The sequence below is a fragment of the Poecilia mexicana genome, unplaced genomic scaffold (genome assembly GCF_051168715.1).
Source record: "Poecilia mexicana isolate PSO_F unplaced genomic scaffold, ASM5116871v1 scaffold_4, whole genome shotgun sequence".
Lineage (NCBI taxonomy): Eukaryota > Metazoa > Chordata > Actinopteri > Cyprinodontiformes > Poeciliidae > Poecilia > Poecilia mexicana.
Genome location: NW_028263373.1, coordinates 10,583,815 through 10,607,562, shown reverse-complemented (window position 1 = coordinate 10,607,562; position 23,748 = coordinate 10,583,815). Strand labels below are relative to the sequence as shown.

General features: G+C 39.3%; 2 protein-coding genes across 3 annotated transcripts; one reads left to right on the top strand and one right to left on the bottom strand.

The window, feature by feature from the left end:
• Nucleotides 1–173: 173 nt before the first annotated feature.
• On the top strand, nt 174–5,820 carry mpnd (MPN domain containing). Of its 2 annotated transcripts, XM_014994754.2 has the most exons (13): nt 592–826; nt 1,301–1,503; nt 1,579–1,800; nt 2,392–2,482; nt 2,554–2,632; nt 2,763–2,859; nt 2,936–3,008; nt 3,099–3,175; nt 3,501–3,669; nt 4,316–4,386; nt 4,517–4,606; nt 4,717–4,809; nt 4,889–5,820. In XM_014994754.2, exons 1-13 carry the CDS (start codon nt 823–825, stop codon nt 4,973–4,975), a joined length of 1,356 nt encoding a protein of 451 aa, XP_014850240.2. In that variant the 5' UTR covers nt 592–822; the 3' UTR covers nt 4,976–5,820. The 2 variants fall into 2 exon arrangements, 1 of the variants encoding a protein (XP_014850240.2); XR_015762670.1 differs by lacking the exon at nt 4,889–5,820 and having other exon boundaries at nt 174–826; nt 4,316–4,435; nt 4,717–4,757.
• Nucleotides 5,821–6,938: 1,118 nt separating this feature from the next.
• Nucleotides 6,939–23,074, bottom strand: sh3gl1b (SH3-domain GRB2-like 1b). The gene is made up of 9 exons (XM_014994756.2): nt 22,693–23,074; nt 16,981–17,049; nt 16,347–16,419; nt 16,114–16,257; nt 15,704–15,837; nt 15,451–15,609; nt 13,289–13,392; nt 13,001–13,134; nt 6,939–9,454 (listed from the first exon to the last, which is right to left on the bottom strand). Exons 1-9 carry the CDS (start codon nt 22,735–22,737, stop codon nt 9,261–9,263), a joined length of 1,056 nt encoding a protein of 351 aa, XP_014850242.1. The 5' UTR covers nt 22,738–23,074; the 3' UTR covers nt 6,939–9,260.
• Nucleotides 23,075–23,748: the final 674 nt, after the last annotated feature.

The window sequence follows — 23,748 nt, the reverse complement described above, 5'->3', positions numbered from 1 at the left end:
GTTGTCAAAATGTGACAAAAGTTCAAAGGCTTCAAGGGGGTGAACATAATTTCAAGGCATGGCCGACTTCAGTCTGTGCTACCAGCAGATGGGGGTATAATAGGAAGTGGAGCAGGGAAGACTGCGCTGGAGGTTTGCTGCCCTCCGCAGGCTGCTTCCCGGTAAATGTGCTTCTATTTCGGAGATAAAGAAAGACACATTTCAGTGTTGACGAAGGAAAGCACCGTGTAACGTTGTAACACGGGTGAGGCTTGTAATTTAACCAGGCAGTAATCATAATGTAGACACACTGTCTTGTATTCGTGAGCACCGAGACGCCTTAAGAGCGGCTTAGATGCACTTTTCTTGTCGGGAAAAAAAAAAAATACAAACAGCGGCCGCTTCACGTGCGCGAATCACTTGATTTTTCCGCAGGAAACGCAGATTTACTGCGAAATCTGTCGGTTTTGTTCTCGTCGCACTTTAAAATAGTTATTCAGCCCCACCATATAAGTTGTAGCAATGATAACGGAGAGGTAAATAATGGCTCGGCAGCACGTCAGACCAGCCCGTTCAGTTCAGAAGAACCAGGGAGAGTGACAAGGACGGGGAGAGGGAGAAAGAAAGGGGAGGGGAACTGACATTAAAGCAACACAACAAGGAAACTACACTGCAGAGCCACAGACGCCTTCATTTTATGTTTTTGAATAATAGCCGGAGCTAGTGAGGCGAAGTGTCTCAGTGAAAGGCAGCCCCCGGAGAGCTCCAGCTTCAAGTGTCCGGGGAGAAAGCGGCTTTTGGACCGAGCTGGATTTAAAGGCGCTCTCCGTCGCTTTCACAGGCATGGGTGAGAATAATGAAAGAGGGCTTTTAATTGTGATTCTGAGAGAAATTAACAGGGGAGGGTGGGGGAGCAGAAGCGGCGTACATACAGGCCTCTTCCTGCGGACAGAGCCTTGCCCTGTAATGGGAAGTGGAAACAATAAAAGCCAGCACAGTTTAGCTGTAATTAATAAAATGCCCATTTAGATCATCTGCAGATAAACAGCGACTCTTGGGGTTGCCTCAAATGTGCTATTTATGTAGCAGCATGCGGTAGTGCAGAGTGATAGAGGCTGCCATTACACTGAAGTCATACTCATTACAACAATGGATCATTCCTCATGATTTAACTGTGATATGTAAGAATTTCCTACTATCAGCTTATGAATAATTTTTAAAAGTATTCATGCTTCATAACAAGGCATGGTGCTTGTTTTTGTTTTTACATGTGACCTGAGCACATTTTCTGGCTTGAACTGTTTCTGTCTTGTGTCCTCAGGATCAGAACCACCAGGTTCCCCGCAGGTGGTGGAGGATGGAGGTGAGGAGGATGAGGAGGAGCTGAGTGGAGGCGAGGAGGCAGAGTTTCGGTCCAGCTCCGGAAGGGGCTCCCTGCTGACGCGGAGGGGCATCACCCTGAGAGTGCTGCTGAAGGACGGGCTGGTGGAGCCTGGAGACGGCGTGTTGGCCATCCACTACTTGGTAATAACACACATCATCGCTTTAGAGTGAACAATACAGCCATGGATGTAATCTCATCCTCTCCCTCTTCCTCAGGGCAAGAACTTCGTTGGGGATCTGCTGAACGATGGCAAGATCCGATGGGTGGAGACGGGTCAGATCTTCAACTCGCCCAGCGCCTGGGCGACACACTGTAAGCGTCTGGTGAACCCGGCCAAGAAGTCCGGCTGCGGCTGGGCGTCCGTGCGCTACCGGGGACAGAAACTGGCCCAGTACAAAACCACCTGGCTGCACAAGTATCAACCCAGCGCAGACATGGTGAGGAGAGACACAAGGGTCCGAATTGAAATCAAACATCTGAATCCACATTTGGGTCTAAGTGTTTCTGAATAGTTTTGGAGTTGGTAGTTTCAGCTAATGCAACAATATGCTGTAGAAGTGACATGACAACTGTGGACACAGTTTTTAAAATAATAAGTAACAAAAAAAAAACCTAAGCAAAAATTTCATTCCATTTATTCAGTTGGGAAGAAATTTGTAAAAGCAAGAATCATGTCTGTGTTGCTAACCTGTTGCAGCTTCAATAGAATATTAAATCTCCAAGTTATGTCAGAGACGTTTTGTTAAGCATTTTTTTCTTAGCATGATTATTTTTTCACTCACTGAATAATATTTTACGTGTAAGATCATTCTACCCACATATTAGTTTAATTTATTCATATTCAAAAGCTTTTTAATCATCTTTAATCCAGGATTTCTGTTTTTAGATGGCAACGCAGGTTTTAGGAGGCGGGGGATGGGGGGGCTGTGGAAAAAGTTATACAGGAACAGTACATAATTAGTAATAATAAACGACACGATGTGATTCGTTCATCCACCTGTTTTGCTATGCATTTCTAATGGTTGCAGAGCATGGTGAGTGAGGAAGATGACGACGAGGATGAGGAGGAAGGGAAGGCAGCCGTGCAGGCCGACGAGAAGAACAAGAACAACAAACCTGGTTTGCGTGGTCTCTTCTCTTCTCCTGTCTGATCGCCATTAAAAGCTGTTAACATCTTCATTTTGTTACAGACGTGATGGTTTCACGTCGAGCTGACAGGGAGAGGATCCCCGTCAGATATTGCAGCTTAGGCACCAGGGATGCAGCCAGGTACTGCCTGCAATACAGTAGTATTTTTCACACACACACACACATATATGTATGTATTTTTTTTTTTTTGCGTGTGTGTGCGAGACATTTGTTGGATTGCGATGTGATGCACACTTTGCAACATCCACAGAGATCCACACACGCTTGTGGAGCTGTCGGCGTTCTCGGCCATCAACAGATTCCAGCCATTCAACGTAGCCGTCTCCAGTAATGTTCTGCTGCTAATGGTCAGTTTTCAGATACTTCCGAGCAGCATATGGATTAGTGAGTGGCAGAGTCAGATATTTGTTTGCATTTTTGCAGGACTTCCACTGTCACCTGACCACCAGTGAGGTGGTAGGGTACCTCGGAGGGCGATGGGACACAAACACGCAATGTGAGCATGATGATATTCGAAAAAGTGCATGGAAGAAGGTCAAGCGTTGCGTTCATCACCATTAAAGATGTCTCTGTTTTTTGTTTTTAGTGCTGACAGTCCTAAGGGCTTTCCCCTGTCGAACCAGGCTGGCAGACAGAGACACCGCGTCAGCTGTTGAAGAGGAGGTGAGACGTCAGCAAACATTACTTTTCAACATGCACTCTTATCAAACCACGGCACACATTGCTGAATGCTAACACAGCGACTGGTCTCCAAGCGGGATATTGGGCCAAAAACTGGGCTAATTAACAGAACAGAAAAAATGCCAAAGACGTAGTAAAATTTTGGGAGCAGGAACGTATACCGTGTCTTTGAGGAGACACGGTATACGTGTCTCCTCAAAGAACAAAAAAGATTTGTTCTTTTTTTTAATAGTTAAGTTAAAAAAGAACAGCTGTTTTAGCATGTGTTGCCAAGTTAATAAAAAGGATGCTTGCCTTTTGTTTTCAGATCTGTCAGAACCTGTTCATGCGTGGGTTGTCGTTGGTGGGCTGGTACCACAGTCACCCGCGAGGTCCCGCCCTGCCGTCCCTGCAGGACATCGACTCCCAGATGGATCACCAGCTGAGGCTGCAGGGCTCCAACAACGGCTTCCAGCCCTGTCTGGGCATCATCTGTGGTCAGTAACCACTTTAGATGTGCTGTAGTTCAACGGGAACGTGGCCGGTTGTTGATCTGAGTTAACAGTGATATGCGGAGCCCATCAAGTATGTTCCCTGATCTAGGACAAAAAAATATTATGGCGTCAGCGTGGAAATTAAAACTTGAAAATGAGTCCAAGCACTCCTCCAAATTGGCTACAAAGTGGCAGAAAGGACAAATGTGGATGATTTGGAGTTATATCATAAACCACCGATCTCAGTCATTTGTGGGCACAGCTGAAAACATGTGTGCACAAGTCACAGAGTTTAAAAGGCATTTCTGCAAAAATACTGAGCGAATGCATGTAAATGTCTGAATTTGAGCGTAGTATAAAACGATCTCATGTTATGCAATTATTTTGATGATTCTAACTGGTCAAAAAACAGGAAATGTTTAGGCGGCTCTAATGTCAGATGGGCAGTGAAAAAAAAAGATGTTTCTTTTTATACAGTGTATGCAAATACCTATTTTTAACGCTGCTGCGAAACTCGTTTCCTCTATGGACTTGTTTAACTTTGCAGCAAAAGAGAGTGAATGAAAGCGAGTTTATTCCTGTGTAAACATTTTTTTGCTTTTACTTGAGTTAAACTTAAAAATCTTAAGCTGTATTTAACCCTTTTCAGGGCCATATTACCACGGAAACCAAGGCGTGGCATCCACAATAACGCCGTTCTGGGTCGTACCGCCACCTGAGGTCGGAAACTAACTTTCACTTCTCACCTTCTTGTTTTGTGGTTTGCCATGTGAGTCTTGGTATGTTCCTTCAGAACGATAAAGACATTTTTGCTCATGTTTTTCAAAATCGTTTTCCCTCCTGTTTGTAGCAAAGGCCTAATGACTATGGCATCCCTGTCGCTGTGGAAGTCACTTACGTACAGGACAACTTTCTCACCAGCGACGTTCTCAATGAGATGGTACTGTTGATGCCGACCCATACATATAAAGCCAAAACTGTATGATTAAATTTTAGGTGCAGCAAGTCACAGTTAAGGGGATTCGTGATTTTTATTTTTTTCCCCCACAGATGCTTCTGGTTGATTACTACAGGACGGCGCCCGATCTGGTCCATTTCAACCAGTACTGGTGTCCTGAGACAACCATGCTGGACAAGATTAAGGTAATGCATATAGAAATCAAACAATTAACCAGTAACTCTTTATCAAAGCAAATGTTTGATAATGAGACTGTTTCTGCAGGGCTCTCTGAGTTGCCACGCCCCCAAAGACCAGGCCTACTCGCAGATCTTGGAGCATGTCTATAGCCAGCTGAGCACCACGCACTGAGCTCTGATCTGCACGCGTGGCGTGACGGCCCTCCGTCTGGAGTCGCCGCGTTTCAAACGCCGTCGCTGACTTGACAGATTCGAAGTTAAATTCTGCTTGGGAAAAAAATACAAAGATGGACACCTTGGATGATCTCATGCTTGAGTGACAGTTTTTATATAGCATTAAACACACTTCCAGGACTAGAACGGGTGCTAGATATGTGAACGTAGCTGCTGTTTGTGGTTGAGCTGCATTTTATAAGGATAGAATTAAAAATCTAAGCAAACACGATCCAATGATAAAAAGAAAAAAAAATATTTAACTGGACACTATATGGACAGTAGAAGACCTTCGTCAAAAATGGACCTAAGTGTGTACTGGCCTGTGACTTTATCTGAACTTACGCTCAGATATGAAGATATGGATGATTAGCACTGTTAAATGTCTTGTAATTGCCTTTATAGACTCAATGGGGATAGTAGTTGTGGGTACGCAGTGAATAGTAGTGTTAAGCATACACCAACAATGTATGCAATGGTATCGGTGTCTGACCTAAACACTACTACTGCAGTAGATCCCTTTTGTACTCCTAAACTCATATTTAAGGGTTCGCATCCTCTAGTTCAATAAAACAGACGTGTTTCTGTGTTAGGTGCATTGTATATCGTGAACGTCTTCTCATCGGGTTGTGTGGAACATGAGCACTCTCTGCTAAGACAGATATTGGCTTCCTCTTGAACTGTACTGTATTTATTACTAACTGTTGACTATGTGGTTTACATGTATGCGGACAGAGCTATGCCTTAAGCCTGCTGATTGGTGACCCACTAAGGATTAAAATATACACACTGGAACCATTTAAACATGACTTACTGCTTGTTTGTTCATTTTGTATCTGTATCGTTACAATGCTCTGTCAATGCCCCCATACTCGAAGTTTATTACTTTTGAGTCGCAGCCTAAACCTTCAATGCGTTTGAAGAGGGTTTTTATGGGACTGACTGACTTGAAGTAGAGCATAATTACAAAGTGGAAAAAAAAATACAGAATTTTCACAGATTTTTCTGAACTACATCCAGAAATGTCTTGCATTTGTAATAAAGACGTTATACCATGATGTGCCCAGCACAATAAAAAAAAAAAAAGGAGCAGAGCAGTACAAACCAAAATAGTGTTATAAAGTGGAAAGAGTACAGAACAACTGGAAACATTCAGAGACATGGACATCACATCTAAACTCGCAGGACGGTGCTCAAATAACCATGGCAACTGTGGAAGAGCTGCAGGGATCTAAAGCTTTTGACGGCATAATCAAATCCCATTTGCAGTTTACCACAAACCATGTAGGACGTTAAGTGACACCAGTCGTAAATGTGGAAGGCGGCGCTCTTCTCTGAAACATGGTGGCAACATAAACATGAAAGCCAAGCAGAGTTGCTGGGAAGATTAAATGTGTTTAAAAAGTTGCTCATTGCTGTTAAGAGGCAATAAAGCACTTGAGACCGACTAACTTCAAACAGGGTAACTTTAAACAGACAGGGCTACAAAGAAATGTTTTAGATCAAAGTATGCTCATGAACGAAAGTCTATACCTAAATTCAGTAGGTGCAGACTGTAGCAACATGTAAAAAATAATGTTTGCAGATTGGGTTATTTTGTAAAGGATGGACAAAAATGTCTCAACATGTGTAAATCAGGCAGGAAATAAACCCCAAATAACTTGCATCTGTAATTACCATGCTTTTTTTGTTTTTAATTACTTGGAAATTTAACTAAGAAAAATAAAATAAATCCCAACGCATGTTTTGTTGCTCACTAAAACAGAATCTGAAAAAAGATTAATATTTGTAGCTGGCGCCTGACGAGATAATTCTGTTGAAGGGATTTGAATACTTATGCAAACCACTATTAATGTCTGAGTCCAAAATGAAATACTTGATATTTTCCTCTTGACTTGATTCAAACATATAAAAATTCAACATTGACTTTTTTTGTCTTTTATTTTCTGTAAGAAGTTGGTAAACAGGAAATAAGAAGGAAGCACATACAAATATTGTGGTGATAAAAAAAAAATATTGCAGGCAAAATCTGTATGCGTAAACAAAAAGTAAATTAAATCTAGGGTACATACAAGGTGTAATAATATAAGTCTACATGCAATGATTATTTGAAATGTTTTAAGGTCTCTTATATAAAAAAATAACACTAAAGAGATTCATTTATTGCAGCTTAAGGAGAATGTAAGACTGGTTAAACAATTACATAGCCCTTTAAGAAATTTAAGTGTGACTTAAAAAAAAACAACAAAGATTTGAATATATTAAAAAAGATAGAAAACAGTTTCCATGGATCTACTGATGAAATATTTGATCAGTCTGAACATGCCCAGGAAATTGCCTGTAGTGTCATCAGTGTGCAGAAACGTGCACACATAAAAGTGCCAATGGGTAGAAATAAAAGCAATACAACTCATTACAATGTCTGAGTAAACGGGTAAGATTTGGTTGCTCTTAGTTCCCCTTTTTGCTCTCCAAAGGCACGATCACATGCATGTTGGACTCTTGATTAATAATGTTGTCATTACAGCACCTTTCATGTCCGTTAGCCTTGAACTACATACAAACATTGACACGCAGCATGGTCAGACATGTAAACGTATTGGATGAGGACCGCACACAGACACGGAAGAGTCAGGCAGCTGAATGGAGACGAAAGGGACGAAATAAGACACAAAACACTGTAAACGATTAAAAAGCACAGAACTGACATTCACAATTAGAACTCCACAGACAACCTTTACAATTCAAAGATAAATCGTTTGGCAACCATTTGTGGCTTAAATTCATCCAAACGGACAGCGGTTTAAAAATCGTGCCAATTCCCTTGATGTTTTCCCTTTTAAATATTCCTCATTCTCACACACCGAGCTGTGAATGTTGGGTAAGACTCCACCGGCGGATCTGGACGGTTCAGAACAAGAAGCCAGCCCTGTTTGAACAGTCAGCCGGAGACAATAACACATCTATCATGTCCAACGTACAGAATAACAGGTTCAGACTATGATCGGATTCACATTCTCTGAGACATGAGGACAGACATCAAAAGCAGGACAGTTAGTGGTGAATATAAAAGACTAGCTCGCTGCCAGCAGCGTCATCTATTCAGGCATTGCATTATGTTATGTGGTGCCAAGTACAGGGCTCCAAAAGGCCTTAAAAAGGGGAGAAAAAAAACATGCTTCGATCAGAAGGTCAAAAACTGCACAAATACATGCCTGTATTAAAATTAATGTTTCTATTGCATTTTTACAGACTTTTTTGGCTCTGCCTCCTTATTTAAACAAACTGACAAAAAGGTGCAACCTCTGCATTTACCTTTGGGTCTGTGTATAATGATAGAGAATGTCTGTAATATGTTAATCTCATCTGAAGCCCAAGGTGCAGATACATTTCCTCGCACGCGACGTTAACCAGTCAGATTCCTGAAAATGGTGAAGGCATCGCAACGGAAACACTGAAAGTAAAGGTAACTACTGTTAAATATGTCGGCTGCTGAACAGCCAATTGAAACGAACCAAAAAAAACAAAACAACAAAAAAAAAAAATTAATTAGGCCAAAATTTTAAAACAGTCCAAATGTGATTATTTGCCAATAAGCTTTTTTTTGTAACACAGCTACTGCAACAATATCTGTTCATGGGTAATATCAATTTAGTGGAGGTGAAAGTAATTCTCTGCCAGGCCAGAAGGTGGCGTCAAGGTTTGCACTGCAGTACTCTGATGGAATCGCAAATAGTTTCTGTTTTGCAATGATACTATTCAGTCAAGTTCTCATGAGAGTCATTGTGAAGTTTGAGCTACAAAGCTACACTATTGTTAGGTTGATCACCTTCCTGTGTCACAGAGACTGCAGTTACACAAAAACAATGACAAGGATCTGTGAATCCACTTATGGTAATAAGGGAACTTAAAATCATTTCTGTCACCTAATTGTGATGAAAAATGTATTGCTCATCTATTTGTCAACAGTTAGTCCCCAGGAAATTCTTGCTCACTGTCAGATGCACGATAAAAATGGTTTGTCTCAGTCCTAGTCTGGCTGCTTTTTACTTTTCTGTGGAAAAGGTTGGTGTTCTGCTTTGATATCACATCCAGATCTTGTGTTTACAAAAAAGTGCTCACTCCTGGTGATGGCGATGAAGCTCAAAGTGAAAATGAAACCCTTGTAGACTGTCTCAAGTCTTCACTGGTCTCCTTCACCACACTGTTTACACGTCTCGACTTCTCTTAGCGCTTTCGTTGTTTTAGTGTGGCAACGGAACGAGGACCTCCACGTAGTTGAGAGGGAAGAATCCCGACTGGCCATTTAGCATGCCCTCATACCAGTTTTCATCGATTTGATTGGTCAGGATGATGATGTCGCCTTCGTGGAAGCCCAGCTCTCCCTCGTTCTCTGGCTCGAAGTCGTAAAGGGCCTTACAGCTCGGCTGCTCTGGGGCTGGTAGGGACGGGAAAGAAGGAAAGATGAGAATTACAGAGAAAAACACGCGATCCCGAAGCAGATCCAGTTGAGTCACACACCACATCTTTAGCAGGATATTTAAACTTTTGATGTTAGTGTAACATTAACATGGCTTTCAAACAAGTTAAGGAGATCTGCCAGGAAGAATCTCTGAGCATAAACATTCCTGAAAACCAGATTTCTGCCCCTGTTCTCTTCACTTTCTCGCTCTGTCGCTGTGACCTCACGCAGATCAGCGGCGATTTACACACAGACAAACTAGGCCTTTTTTTTTTTTTTTGCAGCTGAACAATTTTCTCATTGTATCACGTTCACGCAACACAGTGCCGGGCAGGCTAGAGACGGGGAGAGTTTGGTCACTCACTCGATCACTTAATACAGTATCAGCTCACAGGGGCAGAAAAATAACACTTAATGCAAGAGAAGATAGACAATTTTAGGGAGGTGTTAACGCACATTTACAATAACAAACATGGGGGACAGTATTATAGGTGTTTTAGCTCATCAATTACAAAAAGAAGGAAAAATGGGATCAACTTTGAAAACATTTGTAAATATTTGATCCTAAATGGGAAAAGTTAATACATTGTTAGATATGACAGATCATTTTTCAGCATGCAAGTTTCTAAGTAACGATCCCATTAAGTCATGCTTTGCTTTAGATAAAACACAAAACCAAAGGCAAACACAGGTGGGGTCTTAAAAATATGTCAAACAGGGAACTTGGAGAGTCCCCAGGTTAAAACATTTGCATTAACATCGAAATTACTAATCAGATCAAAACTAATTTTCTGATTAAACATGAATGGCATCATTCTTGCACAGTTGGACTTAAAAAAAAATCTGGAAATTATTAAGCACAATGTACAACTTATGGTTACAAATAGACAATGTTCCCACTGTTCTCCAAGAGCTTCAGCATATCGGTTATGTAAGGTCAACAACGTATAGGAATTACGAGAGGTTTAAATCCTAAGCCACAGGTCAAATGTACTACCAGTAAGAGGGCATGCGAATGCCTCAGGCTCATAATATCCTGCCAAATATTGCCTTGTGATTGTAATATTATGAAGCCTGATGTTTATATGACAACTGTAAAACAGTAAGCTGTGCTGCTCTATTGAACAGCATACCAGGCTGAGAACATCACGATCCTGTGTGGCTGCTGATTATATTTTGACTCATTTTAATGTGAAAGTAAGGTTAATTGACAGTTGCTACACACTAAGATGCTAAAACCTACATATATAAATAACAAAATGATCATATGTAGAAATAGATGTGTATATTGGAAAGATTAAATTTAAAAGTTTTAACCAAGAGGTCGAGTTTTTCAGCTGTCCGGTGTCAACGAACAAACAGTCTGTCCGCTGTGGAGCGAGGAGTCGGCTTGCTCAGCATGGCCTTCGTTGGAGTAGCTTTCTGACACCCCTCCATGTCAACAGCAGGTTACAAAACGCCACCGCAGAAATAAAATTCGGTCCAAATTTTGAGGGAGAAATTTAATCCTGATGTGGCAGCAGATGGGTTTGCTCAGAGGAACAGGGGAAACAGAGCAAATCTGTAGCTGACACGGAAATGAAAACACAGACGGATCACTGCAATTCTCGTTTATTATCATTATTATTATCACATTTTCAATATGTGCAATATCACAATCTGGGTACAGTACTTGAGCTATAGCATTTCAGGCACCGTGCATTCAAACTCTTCTTGATAATAATGTATTTTCCACTTGGAAAATCTTTTACTGTCCATAGCTGATCAGAGCTTGGTGACCAGCATGCAAAAGTTTAAAGAGTGGAAAAGAAATGATGATTAGAGGAGGGAGAAACATCTTCACTGCAATCAAAATGGCAATGCAGATGAACAATAACATTACGCAGTTATGTTTTCCTAAACTCATGCAATCAATAATTCCTTTCACCAATTTTGTGAAGTCCCCACTTACCCATTATGGTCAATTCCAAAATTTCTTTAAAAACTACAAACAAAAACAGATTTTTCCCCCCACTTAAAACAATGAGTTTCTCAGAAACAGCTCAAAGATACAAATATGTCTCTTTTTACTCTACCATAGCACTTAGTGCAACAAATAAACCAAACTACCAAAAATTACAGGATACTAAAAACTGAGTGATCATCGCTGACTCAGTTTTACTATTCTTTGCTCAAAAGTGCAGCATTTTGGAAAGCATCCACTTCAACAAGCCACACTCAAACTAAATAACAGATGTATCCAATTTTATATTTGGGAAGAGAAAAGCTCTGATGTAGTGTTATGTGTTGGCTGGTTAATCCTTTCAATCATTAATTTTAACTACAGAGTAGCCTCAGGCAGCCTCTCTGTCATAAATTACTATTTGTATTAAACGCCTTATTTTTATGTGCTCGGCTTCATGCAGTGGGTGGGAGAGCCGTCTGTGTCACAGCTCTGACGTTATAAAAACAGAGGACAAATATTCAGATAGAAATGGTAGTGCAACATTAATATATTAGATCTTTGGTCAATTTTAACCGTTTCCCCCCCCCCCCGAAATACCCTAAAATCAGACAGCAATATTTTTGAAAATTGAGTGCTAACATTAATAGAACAAAAGTAGGTAACTAGATTTATAAAATGTAATAAAAATCCCACTTTGTTGAAGTCTAGTTTGGCGTCCAAAGGACAGGATGAGAAGTTAAAGTAAAACCAAACGCTTGCTAAACAAGACACATAAAGAAAACACAGCACTGATAAGAAGCATCTATTTCCTGAAAATCTAATCAGAATGTCACTCATACACACGCACGCACGCACGCGCACGCACACACACACACACACACACACACACACACACACACACACACACACACACACACACACACACACACACACACACACACACACACACACACACACACACACACACACACACACACACACACACACACGTACACGTACTCATGCACCATTCCAAGGCTGCAACTTGGACACATAGTCGGTGACTCACACAATCCTAGCTTCCGAAAGGACAATGTTGCACAGAGAAAGGACCGTTCTGCTGATGTCACAGGAAAGAGGAACAAGGTCAGTGGGAGAAAGGCGAGCCAGATAACGGGGTGGGACAGAGTCACTAACTTCTCACACCAACATTGGTCAACAGCTAAGTGATGTCACTTCAACATCCAAAAAGTCAAACATTCATAAAAGCCTTCATCAGACTAGAGAAGTGAAAAAAAGAAAAGGCGAGAGGAATTTCTCTATTTTCTTTTGGCCTCATGGTACTTATTAGTTGCAGTTGTTGAGCAATCATGTTGGCAACATTCAGAGTGTTTCTGTAAGATTTCAGGGATCTTTATTAAAGGCACAGTGCTCTGACGCAATCATCTTTTGTAGTTTATAGAAACAGCTGGATGCCTTGTAATTGCTGGAACTTCGTGAAAGCAGATCTTTTTACAGATATAACCAGTCACACGTCACAGAGGTTTTGAAATCTGAAGCGGGTAGTGAGTTTACTGATTGTGTAATCTGCATCCTACCTGAGTTGCGGGAGGGAGGGGGCGCCACTGAAGACGTATAACCTCCGTTGGAGTGGTTGTTCTCGCCAAAGTCAAAGATAGGTTTGGGTTTAGGCGTGTACTCTCGTCTTGGCCGAGACTGAGCTTCAGTCATCCTGTTTAAAAAGACATTGGAAACGATCCTTATACATGAATTAGCTTAAATTCTACTGTGCAGATCTGGAGCATCTCAGAGGAGAGACGACAGTCACTTGAAGAAAAAGAGTCGTTTTGCCTTTGTGCATCTTTTGATTTGATTTCTGCACCAACCTCTCTCGCAGTTTATCGGAGAGCTCCTCCAGCACTTGGACGGCTTGTTTGTGGTACTGAAGTTGAGACTCAACGAGAGATGAAAGCTGGCTCACCTGCTCTATCTGCACACACAAACAAACATGCCGTAAAAGACACGCAGACTCCTGTTGCCGAGTTTATGCAATAGCATAAGTCATTTTAAGAGATAAACAGACCAAACCTGAAAACAACACGTTCAAAAGCAACAGTATCTTCCCACATTCGGAACCAAATTCGATCCAGACAAATGTAAGCTAATGTTATCTTGCACAGCTATTTTTATTTGGGTATTTTTTGCATAGGGAGAAGTGTTTATGTAACAAATGCTGCAAACCAGCATATTAATAGTATGTAACAAATGCTGCAAACCAGCATATTAATAGCCAAAACTAACTTGCAATGGAAGGCCTGTAATTATTTCCGTTCATAGGAGGAGCTGTGGGTTTGGAGAGCAACTTCCAGCGAATGTTAGAACATCAATTATGTAGCACAAGGGGATAAAACCAAAAATGATGCATTTTTTTGAATGTCATTCAAACTATTACGGTATTAATTGCGACAAAATATGCTCCAGCTTTTAAGAGCTTACGATAACATCATAGGAAGTCTGAAGATCAAAACTTAACTTTCAGCAAACAGAATTACTAATACAGACGTTGTAAGACATTCCCACAGCCTGACAGAAAGAAAGCTGAAATTAAGAGTCCCAATCACAGCATTTTCAGAGAATCACTGTGAGTCTCTCTGACTAAGCTGGTATCCTAATTTCTGTTATTGGTTTAACGTTTGTGATTTTATGGAAAACACACTCACAGGTGCATTTTGTATTGCCAACGTTGTCATTAGCTAGAAAGTTTGCAGACTGAATTAGGGGGGAAAAAAAGACGATGAGCTAAACGCTGGCAGAAACAACATTTGAGGAAGTCAGATTTCTACAGCATGAAACAACCAAGAGAAGCTGTGGTGGGTAAAACGTAGGAAGAAGGAGAAGTGCAGACACAGCTTGTTTTGAAGACTTGGTGACTGAAATATAACTAAATCTCCCTAGAGCTGCAGGTGTATGCTTGGACTGGACCCTTAGATGGAAGGTGACCAGCTCGCAGGATGTTCTGTTCAGAGCAATAAGCACAGAAAAATTGGGATGGTTCTCTAATAACAACACAACTTTTTGTTTGTGTGCTAATCTTTTTTCGGGACATATCCATGTATTTATTGCTTAGATTTACTTAATTTCAGTGAAAAATCTATGAAAGTGTTAACTTAAAATCTAAGAGAATGTACCATAAATAACAAGGTAGACGGTAGGCAGACGGTGTTACTGCACACTTCTGTATATTTTTAGGAGGCTTAATAATTAAAAAAAGACGGAGATCTGCCCCAAACCCACTGCAGAGTTAGTTATGTAGGACAAAAATCAGAACGCGAAAGTAGGGCATAAATTGTAGTGTGTCATTTGGCTGCACTTTAAAGGCACCAAATTTTCAAGCATACAGATAGTATTGATTTGGTGAAAATTAATGTTGCATGAAATTGAGACTCTGTGAATTTGGAGACTAAACAAAAGACATGACATATACTATCACATGTAAGGACTCCTTAAATTTAGCCATTTACAAGTCTTAAGTAAGTGTTGTGACACTGCCTGATAGGTAAAACGATCACAGGTAAACCACTAAATACTACAGTTAGTCCCTGTGCAGAGTGGGCGTGCTTGGTTGAGTTTTATAGCTCTAATGAGCAGAGTTTATGTTTGCCCTGTGGGTGTGTTTGACGAAACACCATAAAGGAAAAACATAAACTTTCACAGAGTAGCAAATGATTTGATGACACAAATAAAGTTCAGGTTTCCGTGAATCTGGTAAATTATCCACAGTAAATACCAAAGTACAATAAGTAAACAACATAATGATATAAACATTTCTGTGAGAAGCCAAACCTCTGCTACTTCAACAAGTATTTTACTTCCTTCCACAGTAATTTGAGAAACTCGAGTAGAAGGATGACTAAAATGGGTAAATAAAAAAAGCTCAGAAAACAAAACAAAACAAAACAAAAAAAAAACAACTAAACTTCTGGATGTGGTTACAAGTTCAGTTGTATTAAAAATAAAACCAGACGGTTTAACTGTGGGAAGTGCTTACATCAGTCTCCAGCAGGTTGTACATGCTGGTCTCAGCCACTTCCTTTGACTCATGAAACTTCTCCAGGGCCTGTCGAACTTCCTCATCTGGAATCTTGCCCTGGCGCTTCTTCTTGTAGTCGTAATCCAGCCGACGGCCTTCAAGCTTCTTCAGATGGTGCTGATTGGGGTCACAGTTACAGCTTAGAGGCCTGTGCATTTTGTCAAAATAACTTTTTTTAATGCAATATTTCATATCAGAAGCATATTTTTACCTGAATCTCTCTGAGGTCCTTGTCAGACAGACTTTGTAATGGATCAATAAAGTTCTGTTTTACGTCGATGTCTAGAGAGTCCTTCACTTCTGCTAACCGCTTCATGGCCTCTCCTACATCCACTAGAGCAGCGCCTGGAACACAAAGACATTTAAGAGTCAGACATAATTTGTAATATTATATGACAAACACTCGGTTCAACCTTTAAGGTGTAAATAAATCAATCTCCAATGCATGGATGTGAAAAAGAATAGACAAAAAGAACCTGATATACATTGTGCGAATAGCTTCCATGCAACTCGTAAATGAACATTTAATAACCAGACGCATCTACTTGGTACACTATGGAAGTTATGATTAAAAACTGCTGAGGATTCACAACAAAAAACAAGGACATCTACACATCTCACCAAAGTTAGTGTCTTCTCCGAGTTCCCTTCCATACTTGGCCATGCACTCTCCAAGCAGGCCTTCAGCCTGAGGATAACCTGGGTTCTTCACCTGACCACGAATCTTTGACATGGTGTTCAACATGGACAGTTTGGCCCGTGACGCTTTAGAGGTAAAATGAAGAGGAAATTACTTCAACAGAAGCGTTAAGAATTGCACAGACAGATCAATGGCAGCAGTTTTGTTTTCGAACCTGGGTTGGGTTGAAGGTACTCCGATGTTTTGGAGATCACCTCCGCTACTGCTTTACTGGTCACATCAACTTTCTGCAAAAGCAGGTAAAACATCATGCTGCATCTGTTATTTTCCAAATTCAACAAGGAGATAAGGAACTAATCTTTACTTAGACGTATCCAAATGCTAGTCGTACTACTAACAAGAGTAATGTTTGCAGTGATACATGACCTCCAAAGTTATTTCTTCTAAGACGTTTTTTTTTTTTTGTAGAACACACTGGATATGTGGGAAGAAGATAACCAAATATTTCAGAATTTTTTCCACTATTATGTCCCTAACCTGCTTGTTGTGTATGGAAAACCTAACAGTTATCAGCAAAGGAGCAAAGATTACATTAACAATGTAGAAATTGTGTTTAATGCAAAAAGTTCTGTTGGCCATTTTTTTTATTACATTTTCAATCCAGCTGACAATTACACTTTATAGACTTATTATAAACTTCAACAATTAAAGAAAAAAAAACAAAAACTGCATCAACCAGCAACATTTGCATTGAATGTCCAATTTTTCCCTTAAAAAAAAGTATAAAATCTGCTTGTGTGCTGTGTAAAATCACAACTTTGACGTATACTCTGTGATATATCTCATACCCGTTCCAGGTCTCTGAAGTCATCATCTAGTTTGGTTCCTTCTGCGCCACCAACTTTCTCACTTACCATCTACAGGGGGAGAGATTGGAGGACAGAAATAAAGAGTCACAGGAAAGAAAGGATGAGACGTGACAAAACAAAGTGCAAAAGCCGCATGTGTGATAGCACACACGCGGCTTTGATCTGAGAGGAAAAAAGGCGGAAGTGCATTATGAATATCCAAATGGTGGCTTTGCAATATTTGCATCAGTGATGCACAGTTCAGTGTGTGAAACCTTTTATCGGAGTAGCAAAACCCGTGAAACAAAATGACTTGTGTAAAAACAAAACAGAAAAAAGGAGTTAGATACTTTTATCTCTAACATGTAGCATCTCAAAGACACTCTCGTATGATTCTCTTTAAATACATTATAAAACAACCATGTAGTCTAAAACAGAAATAAAAGCCTCAGATACAGACAGCTGTGTCCGAATTTCCCCTGACGCATCACTCTTGTTTTAAATTTCAGATCTGTTCAGCAAAAATATGCCCCGAAATCCTCCGTAGTTTGCTTAACTTTCTGCAATAGATCTACATCACAATACATTTTAAAACAGTGAAAAACACACAAACAGCAGCTTGCAACATATTTTCTTTACTCTTTTTTTTTTTTTTTTTACGCCAGTGTTAACATTAAAATTTCCTCTCCTGCAGGAAACAATTCAAGCTGTACAAATACTGAAGTCAAGCTGAGGCTGTGAACAGGAAATATAACGCTGAACAACACCTGTACTCTGCACAATGTGGTTTACATTTTCCACAGCGCCAGAGTAAATGTAAAACAGGCAGAAATAAAATTTTAAAAACACCTCTACCTGTTGGTAAAAAATATACACAAAGAAAAACAGCTTAAGCTCCATTTGGATTTCAATAATGTTCTCCTTGGAGGAAATGTTTTCAGTAGGATCTACCATGCACTATTTTGAGATGTGAACAAACTCTAGTGTTGAATGGTTTAATGTAAACATCCAGTTCATAGTTTAAGACGTAATGTTCATCTTCTTAGGTTTAATTTAACCATCTTTTACAGAGAGAGAAACCTCTGTGTGCTAACTGAACAAATATTTAAAACTTTCAGCTTTGGTCACATGGTTTAACACAGTGATTTAAAATGTCTTCCACCTTAAATTGTAAAAAATATTGTTTTTCAAAACAAGAGTGCCCTATGCTGATATCTTCAATCAGCTCCGCTGCGTGTATCTTTGCTGTGTGCAGGCAGCACATGACTGGAGACCTGAGGGATTCAGTCAGATTGCGAAGCTGCAAGGGAAATTGAGTCAAATTATTACTCATATGCAAACAAGAGCCATAAAACGCAGCACAAAAGTTCTATTGTTGCCGTTTTTGTATAAACAAACCAAAGAGCTGCAAAGAGAGATTAGTGTCTAACAGGAATCTTTTTTTTTTCTCCATCTTCATAACTGTGTATTATTCAAATACTTCTCCCTTATCGCAAAGCTTAGATCAAATTTTGTTTCCTTTTTTTCAGTTGACAAAACCTGCAAAGCTGATTTCTACACAAAGAGATGTGACACGTCAGGAAAACCAAAACCCCTTCAGTGGTTTAAAGCTCACAAACAATAAACTAAGGAAATAACTACAGCATGCATTATGCTATCCACGTTGAAGTTATGATATGCAAAACGAGGAGTTTGAAGTGCAGAGTACGAAAACAAAACAGGAGCGCGGGAGCGGTGAAATAAAATCAGACTTTTAAAGTCGATGCTAAAAAGGACAGAGCTCTGCCAACATAGCACCTGAGAAAACTAGATGTCAGGAGGAAATTACTCAGCTGACCACATGTTCAAAAGCTCTGGTGTGTCCAGACACACGGCGGCATTTTCAGGTTGATAAAAAGCTGACGTCCAATCCTTCGGTAGGCTTCCTGCACTCTGGTGAAAACATCAGCCTTCTTAAATGTTTAAGTCAGGGCCATTCGGCTGGTGGAAAATAAGATGTCGTTATTGTGGTATTCTCCGTGTGCTGTGAAACCAGGTCATTTTCAGCTCTCAGAAAAGTCTCCGGTTTCAGTCAGAGCTGTGACCATGGACGGCGCCATTGTTTTGACAAATGTGTTGATAGGAGACCGAGGCTGTGTCTGTCTCAACGTTATCTCTGTGGAGGACATTTACAGTCGGTGGACCCAGGAGGTAAAAATGTCTCACCCCAGGGGGGAATTTGCTCATCAGTAAATACACAAATAAACCAAGGTGACCTTTCCATCTCCACATCCATTGCTTTGGCAGCAACACATTTAAATTTCAAATTTTAACACCCTTCTAGGCAGCAGGGTAAATCATTAATGATCTCTTCAGTCTGCAGAGACGAAGGAACGACTCCAAACAGCTAGTCAATGTGGATTATAAATAACATTGAAAAAGGTGCATACTTTCCAACATTATGCTTTTTTTTTATACATTCTGACAAAAAAAAAAGAATAGATACACTACATCCCATCAATTTCGCTGATGTGAAGTGTAAATGCTCAGATAAAAGCTGAGCAATTTCAAGCTCAAACATTCTTTCCTTTTTCAGACTCAGAAAATCTATAAGGCTCTCCGTCTGCATAAAAGATGAAAAATGTTTGATTCCCAGCCAGTCGTCACGAGGTTTCTTACTGACGCCTATAAATGTTTTCTATATATGTGGTCACATTTAGAAGTGGGCGATATGGACTTGGAAGTTTTATGACAGTGTTTGACAATAATATTGTCAAACAAGTGACGATAAAAACTATTTATTATATATTTTTTAGGTAATTGTGTGACTATGACTGTTTGTCAGCAATCGTAGCCCCAAAAACACAAATAATACTCTTGAAAAACATTTCCTCTTGTGATGTGCTTTGTAATGCACACATTGAACAAGCTGTGGCAAAAATAGAAAACTGTCAATCCTGACAATAAGGACAGATTTGGGGGTTTCTAAACATCATGGATTATAATTTATTGTGGCCAAGATAAATCAAAACTCTTATCATGATAAGGAATTTATCACAGTACATCAAAACAATACAATAAAGGGCCCACCCCTAGTTGTGTTACAAACAAAAAAATAATGTAATTTTTTGGAATGTCATTCAATTGCAGGTCTGGCTTTTTGTTTAGGTGAACATCCACCCAGCCCTCGTGTCATTTACTGCCTCTCACAGATTTCCTTCCTCTAATCAGCTTCATCTATCTTACTGTTTCTGCAGAAGCACTCACTCAGCATGATGACGTTTCACAGAGGGGGTGGCGTGCAGCGCAACTTGCTTTGTGGTATGAGGCATTTTGACTGATGACCAAAAGGTTAAATCTAAGTCTCAGATGGTCAAAGCAATTTCTGTCTGTGTCCTTTATGTGGATTGTGGTGAGCTCTAAACTGGACGTCTTCTTCTAACTTGTACACAAAGGCCAGATTTGTAGAGTGCATTTAATAACAGGTGTCTGTTTGAGGAAATTTCCCCACCTGCACTGTCGATTTCTTCAGCTGAGTTACAATGAGATTAAATTATACAATTGGATTATTTAAGAATTACACGGTTTCTAAACACAATTAGTTACACTGGATTATATTTAGAAATATAATCTTAAAGCACACTACACTTATAAGGTTTTTATTTTAATTAAAATTGCAAAATCAAAAAAAGTTCCAGATAACCAATTTCTTTAGGCTGGACTGATGCAGTTGCACAAAAATGCCCACAAACTGTTTTTTTTAGGACCTTTTCAGACCCTCTCAGGTTTTAGCACACAGAGGATGGATTTGTCACTAGCAAACTTTCCACAATGTCGTCAAGTTAAACATATCAGTGTCGAAGCTAAAGGTTGGAACACTGGGAAATTACTCATGTCAGGTAACAACAGATTTAAGAAGCAAACTTAACAATGTAAAAAAAAAAAAAAAAACCTCAAAGGTGTTTCAATTGATTTGTAGGAATTTAAAAAAAAATACAAGAACACAAAACGTAACGGAAAGACCTCTTCGATATTCTCAACATTTGCATAATCTGCAAACCCCTATCATCACGGCTGTCCCAGCATCTGTAGCATGCCATCACACTATAACCTGCACCTGTCGGGAATGATTAAAGACAATAAAAAGCAATCTTAGGATTACATTATAAATATCATTCCTGCAAACCGACTTAATCCCAAATCAGATCCACACACCACCCACTAATCTAGACTAATCCTTTCAGATTGAACAGTGGTTTAGCTCTTAGTATGATCGACATCACACAATACAAAGAACACAGAAATTGCAACGTGTGTGCCACTCTTTGGCGACTCATCGTGTCGTTAATCCATACATTTATACAAGAAAATTCAATGTAATGCAACAGAAATTACAGTTTTGCTCAGGTTAACGTTAGAATCATTAAACCTGAGAAACCAAAATGATTTACTGCTAAATCTTAAAGCCTGCCATAAAAAAGTACTCTATCTAAGCTTTATATATATCAACAATTTCATATTCTGTGACAAATTATACTGTTTTACCAGCATATTTCCCTGTCACTGATTTATCTATTAGAATTTTCTACCAGTATATTGTTTCACCCTTGAGAGACATTTCAGGTTTGACATTTACTGTTTAAAAAAAATTTAAAGACAGTGAAAGACGGAAAAAAAATAATAAGGCAACCTATAAGCATATATATAATTTCCACAGCCAACTTTCCTCCTGTGAATAAAATCTGAGCTATGTGGAGTGCTACTGCCTTGCACGGAGTTTTGGCAAGAAAAGCCGCTGCAATGCAGTGAAATAAAGAGAAAGAACACACTGTCCACCTTCCCTTTGCTGCATCCATCCTTTGGATCAATTCTCATGCATGGACCTACTTTATCTCTTTTTCTGCTAATCATTTTCACTACAGCCTGTCCTGCCCTACACGACAGCCGCTAAATCACAATATTTCCCCTTTACTACAGGGATCTGGTTTTGTTCCTGACAGGAAGCTGGGGCAGAAACCAAATGTCTTTCCTGCTTAGATCAGCAGGGGTAGGGAGAAAAGACAAAAAAAAAAAAATCTTTTTAAACAGTCTCCTCCCATGACTGGGAGAGATGCCCCAAATTAAAAACATTCACATTAAAGCTGAGACAAGAAAACTAACATAGATTTCCATGTGTAATGGCAGGAAAAACAAGTTTTTTTTCAGTCAGACATACTAAACAGAATTCAAAATGGGATATTTGTGTTTTGAATATGTTGATACATTCGAGAAAATGTTTTACTACTTAAAAAGCAGTCATAAAAACACATTTTCATGGATCAACCCTCGGAGAGTTACATTGCTGTTATTACGATGTTGTTTTCTCTTTTTACAACATGACTCTTCCTTCAGCAAACACATCCAAGATTCCCCAGTTTGCTTACCTACATAATCTGAATTGTTGCATTTTGTAAAAAATATATATTTACAGGGCAGACTCCACATTTTTAACGCGTTATTAACAAGTTGCATATGTCCAGTTGACGTCTAAGTGACTTTTACTAAATGTACGGTAAAATAAAGAGAGAAAATGAAAAGTAATTTAAACGTTTTCACCCACTAAAACAACAAGTTGTCAAAAACATCCACCGTTATATAAACGAAGCGGCGTTAGCTTCACTTTGTTTGTTAGCTCAGAATGCTACATGCATCTAGCTAGCTGCTAACGGTAACGGTTAGAAAAGTTTTGCAAACCTGACTGGCTTTATAAAACTGCTTCTTCAAACCCGCCACAGACATGTTGAAACCCGCCTGTCGTCTGCACTTCTACTGTCGGAGGTGTAAACAGGTCACAATGTAGGAAAAAAGTTAACGTTACACTTTGTCAGAAAATGGGCCAGTGCAAAAAAAGAGCAAACGTTTCGGGGGGAAATCATAGGTTTGCTGATCCGTCACTCCAAGTCGGGACACGCCAACTGACCACGTCCACAGTGAGAGTGGGTGCTGCCACAGAGAGCGGGGCAGAAATGATTAAAAAGAAAAAAAAATAGAAAGGAACAAAATTCTAATTTATTAGCTTAAACTCGCAGTCTGCTTTCACATCTTCTCTAAATCTCTGTCAAGCACTAAAAATATTAATTTAACTGTAAATGTCGGCGACGCAATGTTTTCAATAAATGAAACCACATTGCCCTCTGCTGGATACACGAGTAAGCACCAGTACTGAGGCTCCGGAACAGTACTAAAAACACTATAATAATAATAATAATAATAATAATAATAATAATAATAATAATAATAATAATAATAATAATAATAATAATAATAAAGCTTTAACTAAATATAACAACTACTAATACTAATACTACTACTAATACTAACACTATTAATAATAATAACAATGCTCTTGGTGACTGTAAAGATAGTCATATCATGATTTTTGTTCTCATTATCAATTTATTTATTAATTAGTTAATAGTTTATATTACATGTTTTAAACAGCCAGCTTAAGATGTAAATAATACATTTTGTTGTATTTAATCAAATTTTAAAATATAAATATGTTGAGGAAAAAACATATAACCTAGGAACCACAGGATCTGAGTAATTCAGATTGTTTCTTTCTTTGTTTGTTTTTTTTTTCAAATATGCTCATAAATTGTTCTTATCCTTCATCTTATCATTATTATTGTCTGCACAGTGGAACAGTTGGTTGCACTGATATCTTGGTCTTGGGCCTAAGATCTTTCTCCATTAATCTTGCTTTTAATTTTAAATAATTAATATTCTTCTCTGTGTGGATTCTCTCTG